The sequence below is a fragment of the Bombus bifarius genome, unplaced genomic scaffold, assembly GCF_011952205.1.
Source record: "Bombus bifarius isolate JDL3187 unplaced genomic scaffold, Bbif_JDL3187 scf7180000008635_frag, whole genome shotgun sequence".
NCBI lineage: Eukaryota > Metazoa > Arthropoda > Insecta > Hymenoptera > Apidae > Bombus > Bombus bifarius.
In genome coordinates this window covers 257-8,975 of record NW_022884763.1, presented here as the reverse complement: position 1 = coordinate 8,975, position 8,719 = coordinate 257, and the positions used below count along the sequence as shown (strand labels likewise).

At 42.4% G+C, this 8,719-nt stretch overlaps 1 protein-coding gene across 1 annotated transcript; it reads right to left on the bottom strand.

Moving 5' to 3' along the window:
• Positions 1 to 2,665: 2,665 nt before the first annotated feature.
• Positions 2,666 to 4,532, bottom strand: LOC117213285 (probable serine/threonine-protein kinase MARK-A). The gene has a single exon (XM_033458653.1). The coding sequence runs from the start codon at positions 4,442 to 4,444 to the stop codon at positions 3,491 to 3,493; it is 954 nt and encodes a 317-aa protein (XP_033314544.1). The 5' UTR covers positions 4,445 to 4,532; the 3' UTR covers positions 2,666 to 3,490.
• Between the last annotated feature and the right edge of the window lie 4,187 nt (positions 4,533 to 8,719).

The window sequence follows — 8,719 nt, the reverse complement described above, 5'->3', positions numbered from 1 at the left end:
ATATATATATATATGTCGGGTTTACATTAGAATTAGGGTTAGGGGCGTGAAACGAATCTTCGTTTGGGTTACACGTTGTCGTTATGCAATAGAGAAGACATTGACTAGTACAAATACGATTATTATAGAACCGGACAAGTAACCGCGGTAGTTAGGTACTCGAGAAACTAATGACAATGATCCTAGGTTCAATAACGAATCCGCGGTCGACGGGATGATAGATGAACGTACTCACAAAATCTAAGTCGGATGCGTAATATTCACTGGTCGTAAAGGGTTACTCCTTTCATCAGTGAGATCGCGAGCGAGAATGCCTTTCCCGTCCCGATGATGCCACAGAGGAAAACTATAATGGCGTGTGTCTAAAGACACGAGATCATCGGATTCGTCGAGAAAAGCCTTCGTCCAGAAAGTAAGGGAAATTGGCGTTGCTGCTAATTGGTCAATCTCCATATCGGTGGTTAGAAAAAGATGCTAGCCGCCCTCGAGGGAAAGTTGCTAGTGGGAGACGCCGCTCGTTGAAAAATAGGTCTCCCCTATTTTCCCGTAGTTGGGACAAAGACTGTTTGTCTGTTTGAAGGACTTTAGTTGACTAAATCTTAAGATTTATAACGGGCCCTCGAGCTAGCTGAACATGTACTGCGGAGACGCATCGATATCTGGCAATCATCTTACTCGAAGAATAGGGTCTGCGTGTGGCGAGCCACGGGACAGAAACCGTTGGAATGTTTACTGTCGCGTGTCGCCACGAATATTTCTTTTAAGGAGAGCTATAGAATTACTCCATACCTTTGTTAGACAAAGCGTTCATCCCGTAACCGCGGCTACGTTCGGCGACTGACTGTCGCCTCGACCCCAAGCTCATTATCACAACTCTCGAACAATTACAATCGGATTGAATAACTACAATTGTTCAATTACAGCTATAGTAGACTCTAGGTTACAATGTTGCGGGATTATCCAAAATTCCAAAGGCTCCGGTGTTCTTTCATCTGCGACATATGTGTTGTTTAAATGTGTGGACTAAACGCCTTAATTCCGTTGGAGATTCCTTGGTTATCCTTGGATAATCAATTATTTCCATGCAGTGATTGAAAGCTGTGTATCGTGGACATTCGAAACTCTCCTTGAGAACTGCTATAGCCTGACTGTAGTTTACATTACTAAGGGGTTAACGCGTTTAAACACTCGGCTGCTTTCCTTGCAGGGCGGACTGCAGGTAATGGAATTTCTGTATGTCCGTGAGACTAGGATTTTTATCGATTGTGGAAGAAAAGGTATCAAAAACGTGTTCCATTTTTCTAGGCTTCCGTCAAAAGTAGGGAGCCGAAGATCTGGTAATTTAATGGCTATTGGATTTAAACTTGCGGATGATGCACAGGTTGGAAGGTTTATGGATGTCGACGGCGAAGCTGCTTGCGCGTTCCTCAGAAGATTTTGTAGCTTTGTGTCTACCGCGACGTACTGATCCCTTATTTCGAAGCCGCGCGCTTGTTCCTCCTCGTCTAATACTTCTAACTCGAGTTGGATCGCTTCGAATTGATTCGCAACTTCGGTCAGTTGTTTCTCGTAGTTCGTTAATAAGGAGTTTTGCTGACTCCCGGATTGCTCGTACTCGTCCAGTCGGTTCGATAAGTATGTGAATCGGCCGCTACAATAGCCTCGTCTCCGACACAGGGAGATGAGTTGGTCTTCGCTCGTCATCGTTGCCGAGGATAGGAGATGGTCGAAATAAGGAACGAGCTTACCTTACTGTCGTGCGGCGTGAGGTCGCGTGTATGTTTGGTGAGGAACGCCTTGTTCCTTCCCGACGGCCACTCGTTCGGTTGTATTCTTAAGTTGTGAAATTCGTTGCGTTGATGACTGTCCAGCTGCGGCGGAAGGCTGCGTGGTTGCGTTCCCTTGCCAATGGGATGTGCTTCTTCGAAGATGACGCGCCTGACGTCACTGGTTTCGCTGTAGTGGTTGCTCCCGCTCCCGCTGCTGGTTTTGATAAAGTCACGTGGCACTGTGTGGTCACTGGTAAGTGCACTCTTCACTGGCACGTGATCCGGCTCGAAGGACCAAATATTACGACCGTTCGTGGAGAGACGCGATCGCGAGATAGCACGTCAACGAGAGTTGTAAATTCTCGCTACGATCATGTTAATCGACGCCGCGAAATAGTCGTTCCCCTGTTTCGTTTTGTATAACAGAGGTGGTTTAATGAATGTAACTCTGTATTAACAGGTTAACATAGAACAATATATTTTACAATAATCTGATGAAGATGTTACAGAAATTTGACTCGACTTTGATCTCTAGATAAATTCGTTTGCTATTGGTCTGATATGTTCGGTGTGTCACGTTTGACTCGTCAGAAGGAACTGCCCGCCCTTCGATTATTTTCGTCTTTTCTGGAAGGCGACCCCCACTACGTTCGGATCACGCCACATTCTTTTACGCGAGGTAAAATAACGGCCACGAGTCGACGTTTCTGGAGGTCGCCCTGCTTAATGAACCATGCGCTTGCCACTACAATGTTTGTTTGCCGGGCAGCCGCGACGATCCGTCTGCGACGTTGTAGGACCGCGAGCGACGGTTAGAAAATACAGCCCGTGGTAAGCCTCGTGGCGTAACAGTAGTCTATATAAAAAAAAATCTTACTAATAAAATTATTATACGATTTCCTGCGTGCACGACGCTCGAGGAATAAACGAAAGTGTAATTTTCATTTTCAAGGTTCGCGTCACGAAACATACGCATTTACGGATACATCTCACCACATAGTATCGTATTGTGATTGCAGACACGTGTTTGATCGGTAAAAACGGGACACGCCGTCGGTGAACGCTTGCACGTCAAGTACAGGACGTGAATTTTTGCGTTTCGTCCTCCAGGCCGCGTGAGAAGAAACACTAGACAGGCCTCTGATTCATCGCACGGGATACGGGACACTGCCATTGTTCCAGACGCACACAGATAGGCCACGCATGGACGAATGAGAACTTATATTCCGGCACAAGGATAATCTTGATTGAGGATAGCGTCGCCAGATTATAGAAATTAATGGTAATCATCGTTCGACCGCGAATCCCGCGAATTCCCAGCTACCAGGAAAATGCTTGTTTTTCTTTTCTTTATCAATACCTAAGTAAGTTTGAAAAGTTACATGTACAACAGCAACAATGTAAATATGGATGCTGTTGACATTTAGGAGGGAAAATGTCGATGACTATGAGAGTCCTCTTTCCATCATATGTATAGTTCGGATTAAAGGATATTTGTATCTCAATGTTTATTTGCACTTTTAGAAGTTTCTCTTTGTGTATTTTGTTTGACTTCCGGATTTTCAAAGATAACAGTATCTTAAGGATACAAACTTTAAACGTATATATTTTTCACACCTTGTTCGACCTTCGGGTTGAGTAAAGTACGGATTATGTACAAAGGTATTTAAAGCGTTATAAATCACGGATTTACCCAACGTGGCATAAAACGAAAACTCTACTCACCAATGTCCTTGATACGAAGTCTTGACGAGTTTCACAGTGAAGAGGAACTGTATAGCGCACACGAGGAGACAGCAGAGGTTTAGGGAGAGGGCGAGTGCGCACAGCGCTAACGTCACCTCGTAGACAATCGTATACTCTTCCGGGCTGATCAGGCTACTCGGCGTCACTGTTAACGGTGAGATCTTCAGCAAGAAGATCAACGAGAGTAGCGCCAGTAACAACGACACTAGACACAATAAACCCAAACTGGTCAACGTCTCTTTCGCGCCAACCTCGTGGTCCTTGTGATTCCTTGACAGGGACGACGACCAGGAAGCGTTCAAGGGGTACGCCGTGGAACCGGGACCGGTTAACTGTCCCCCGGTAGTCGTACCCTGAAGAGCAGGTGCAGGCGAAGGTGTCGCCTGACTGGATAATCTGGACAGTCTCGAGATATCAAAGCCTCCATTCGCTTTAGGTCTGTTGCCCTGGTGCAGCGGCGCCGGGGATATCACCCCCAATGTAGTCGACAGATTATTATTATTGTTATTGTTATTCCCACCGGCAACAGGACTGACGCTGTTCACAGAATGCTTCGACGTGGACAACGTGGACAGATTAAGAGCGTGCGAGTGATTCAATCGTTGAGAAAGATTGTTCACGCTCAACTGAGAATGATTCAAAGGGTGTCTGTGAGTGGAAGATGGCGTGGTGGCAGCCTGATGCACGTTGGCTCTTTGATGGACCACCGAGTCGTAAACGTCGACTCCCCGTCCTTGGCTCCCCCCTGTCGTTCCACGAACGTTGCTGTTTTGGTTGTAATGATGGTGTTGCTGTTGATCCTGTTGGTGACCAGAATGATGGTGGTGGTGGTGGCCGCCGTGCAACGAGTCCGAGCTCGCCTGGTAGTCATTGTGCTGGTGCCTGGAGCCCGCTGACGACGGTTGCCCCGTCAGGATATGCTTCAGCATTACTCGACGCTGGAATGCCTGAGGAAGACTGCGCTTCTTCCTGCTTCTCTACATGGCGCTACGTGGGACTCGCTTCTGAGCACGTCTTTCTCGTTGGAGGTTTCTTCTTTCTTTTCTTTCCCAGTAGAATTTTTACACAATTCTTTCTCCCTTTTATCATTAAATTACCTTTAATTCTTAACGACCTTTAATCTTTGTCTCTTCTTTCCTATATATATATTTTTGTTTACTTTTCTCCGTAGCGAATTTTGTCTTTCTGACGCGGGATTAGGTTTCTGGACTTAGGGAGTTGCTACACGCCAGCTCCACCATGGCGACGGCATTCACTAGGCAGCCTACATAGCCACCTTTCAGCTCACGCTTCGGGACACTTTTTTCGCTGAGATTCTCCGCGATGAGGCATGAAAGCAGAGACCACCGTCTGCGGAGGCATGATTATTCTATTGTTCCTTTTAACGAGTAATCGTTTTACTCGAGTCCTCTTACTAAACCGTAAGTACAAAAGACTATTATACTTAGATAGGTACTTGGTCTCAAGAATCAACTTATTTTGGTCTTTCGATTAAGTTCTTAATTAAATGCTCAATTAGATATTCATAAATATATCTTCATAATATTTCCCTCATCTATTTCTTTGACATTCTAGCAACCTCGTTAAGACGTCCGCCACTTCAACTTCTATCTACAAGTGGCAAAAACTGAAGCTGACCTTCTTCATGGAGAAACATGCCGGAAATGGCATCCGCACGTGTGAATAATTATACTCAGTGTCCAGGTAGTTCTTTCGATCATCCGATAGAAGTCGTTTCTGTTTTTCAGAGTTCGTTCACGTCTCCAGAATGTAAAAATATCCAAGGAAGTACCATTAGGAAGCAATGAAATTCAGAGCTTTTGTGGTTATTCCTTTTTCTGACTGTTTCTTTTCTTTGCCCAAAATGGATGATTTCTATATCAAATTGTTTATCCGTATTTTTTTTTTAATATTCCTTGAGATTTTCAATCAACTCGATTTCGAATTTTTTAGCACCCGATCTTCTGGTTGACGTCGTTAAGAAAGAGGAACGAGTGCACAGGAAGCATGGTCGGCGTGAGCATGATTAGATCCGGTCTGCCCGATGACCTTGCCAGTGATAATAGCGGTTCGTTAAGGTGGTTGCAGTCTTGGTTTGCTTCTGTTTCGATTTCCAGCGAACTCGTCAGCCGGCATGGCTTCCGAGATGCTCCCCCTGAAACAAGTCGAAGTGAAATAATTAATGGACTCTCTGTTCGATTGTACGTGGATGACAAGCTGACCGTAAAAAGAAATATACAAATACGATTAGAAAATATAATCCGAACCCCTTTCGGTTTGATCTGAAGGTTTCTTTTTCTAGATGGAACCAAAGATTCTTATCTGGTTTATGGTGAGCTAAGGAACTCTTTGAAAACAGCATTTATAACTTTCGGAAAAGAGACAGGTACTGAGTATTTCTTGCGCGAACAATTGAATAATTAATTCGTTCTCTAAATATCCTTATTTGTTGTTCCTAAAATACATAATGATTGGAAGCTTCTTACGGGAAGCGCAATCAGCCGCTGATATCATTGAAGTCGAAACGCCATTAAAACCATATTACGATTCGCATGTGACATGCTCCATTCATGAAAACACAAAAGTAATAAACACGTACAAATCAACGAAATAAATCCTCCGAGAACGAGACGTTACAGGAATTATATCATTGCGAGGATACAAAAGACTTGCTCATGAGCTACTTCCTTCAAGTAGTCGAGCGGTGTATTTTCCGGTCGTTAACTTCCATATAATGGGATATTAAAGAGTACGGATACAACGCTGCTATTTTTCAACTGTTCATTATCAAATTACGCAGCGGGAATCGTTGCAACGACAAAACTGTAACGACTCGTACCTGCGTATCTCCCATTTAGCTGCGGTAAAAGCTGACTTATCTGCGTTTTTTTTTCACTTCCTCGTTACGGAAACCAGGAAAAGTGATTCACAATACAGTTTCTAACTGTACTTCTCGCGATTCTTTCTTAGAAACAAGCAATTGCTTCTTTTCAATTTCCTAAACCTTTAATAAAACAGTCCATTCCTTGAATAGAAATTAACTTTAAAACTTTAGGCGCATACATTGTACGTATCGTGTGTATGTATTTTGATTTGAAAAGAAACGCGGCAAACGCCTTTGAAAAGACGTTAGGTTTTCAACACCTTAACTAACTTAATTCCAGCGAGTCGTAGATCTGCTGCATCTCCAACATCTGAATATCCATCTTTTACAATGACTTGTTCTCCAATTTATTAAAATTACATCTCTCCCGTTGCACCGACCTTCTTTAAAGGTTCCCGCGGCAGGTTGAACCCGCATCACGTATCTTCCCTCTTCCTTCCACCCCTGGTCCCTTTCTCTTTCTATCGGACGGGAAGAGCGGGAACGCTTAAAACGCGCGAATCACGCGAGCGCCTCACGATTTGCGAAACATCACGTGAAAATCACCGATCCGATCTCCGTGCGCGCGGTGCACCGTGGGGGTAACGATTAAATCGACAGGATATACTTTATTGGCTATTCCGTTATTACAGGCTGTAGCTGACGGGGAAATAGTCATTATGGATCGATGAACTCCATTGTAACAACGCACCTTCGAATTGCATCGGAAACGCTTCTGTATTGCGTCCACCGTATAACCTATCATCGTCTGTTTAGGGTAAATCAATGGATCGGAAGTTACGTTTCTATGTTTCTCGCCTGTCAGTATAACACTGTGCAAGAGATACAGCAAGATCCTAAAATCATTCGAGTACAAGTAGCGTAAAATGGTCGTTTAAATTTCAATAAATTAACTATTCATACGTTAATTGTAAGCGGTCAGGATTAAGGAGTACGGCGATGGAGAAGATTTTGTTAGCTAGATGTTGAGTAAATAATCGAAGATGATAATTTTATAAATGTTTCGTATTTATGATGATGGAAAAGATTTAATTTGAGTTACGTTACGTTTGAATAAGATAGACTTTTCCAAGAGTGGAGGATTTGTAGAGATAGTGGACGTAATAGTAGTATGATTTAATACTTGATGTGTCTTTTTTTTCTTTGACATATAGGTCACTGTGGGGAGTAATATTGATCTAGATATAACTATCTTTTCTGAGAAGTACGTATATGCTTATGGGAACTATGTTTGGTTAATCAATAGAGCCATTCTTTTGAGAAATTGAATCTAGAAGAATTCGACGATATTTTGCCTTGTTTCAATGGTACATCATTTTAAAGAAACGCCTGCGATTATAGTATATAATTGCACATAGGTATATGCAAAATTGCATTTTCAAATAATTAAATCAAAAATATAGATTTGTTAAAGATCTTTCCTTTTTAATCAAATTCGTCCAACAACCCCATTCTCGTCAAACATAAAATGAACGGTGCCTTTCTCAAAGAAACAAGAAGAAAATTGCTGTCGTTCTAAAGTTCTTCTCCATTGCTAAACTACCGTTCGTGTTTCTAGTTACACTCCAATTATTCGATTGTAAGAAGCAAGCAATCCGTCCATCCAAGCGCTAGATATAGTTTCTCGAGTAGTTCTCTTCAATACCGTTATATCGATGAACTCTTTTTGAATAAAGTTCACATTTATAAAGCAAACACAATAAAATACGACAGGACAATTGTAATCGATAAATAACATTTTATTAGGATATTATAAGAAGCTAAGATATCGAGTTCTAATTGTGAATATCAAGCGCTCGTCGTTCGAGGAGATTACCAATATTTTCTTCCTTAACAATATTAATTACGAAGTTTCGATACCGTTTATGACATTAAGATCTCTTGATAAAGTTGTATCGTTAAAATCTTACTGTTCCTAGGGAAAATATATAGTTAATATATATAGTTAAATATATATAGTTAAAACCGGAATATATATAGTTAAAACTTCCAGAGGAGCATCTCGCAGACAAATTATTGATTGTTAGTGTCGATTGACTGTAATCGATATTTGGTGCGTGAAGTTGTATGTTTCGTGAACCTGCGTTGATGCAGGGATTCTGTTGCAAATCATAAACTAAAGAGCCACTGGTCAAGGTGAAAGAGGTTCAATAAATCCAGTGTTAGTGTAATTTGACACTTTATGTGCACCGGGTGTATGCAAACAGAGTTTGATGTTCTGAACACCACGGTTGTAAGATTTTATTGAGACCCCAGTATTGTATCCGCACGGTGTGACCCTCTGTTGATGATTGCCCTCTCCACCAGCCGTTTAGTCTCA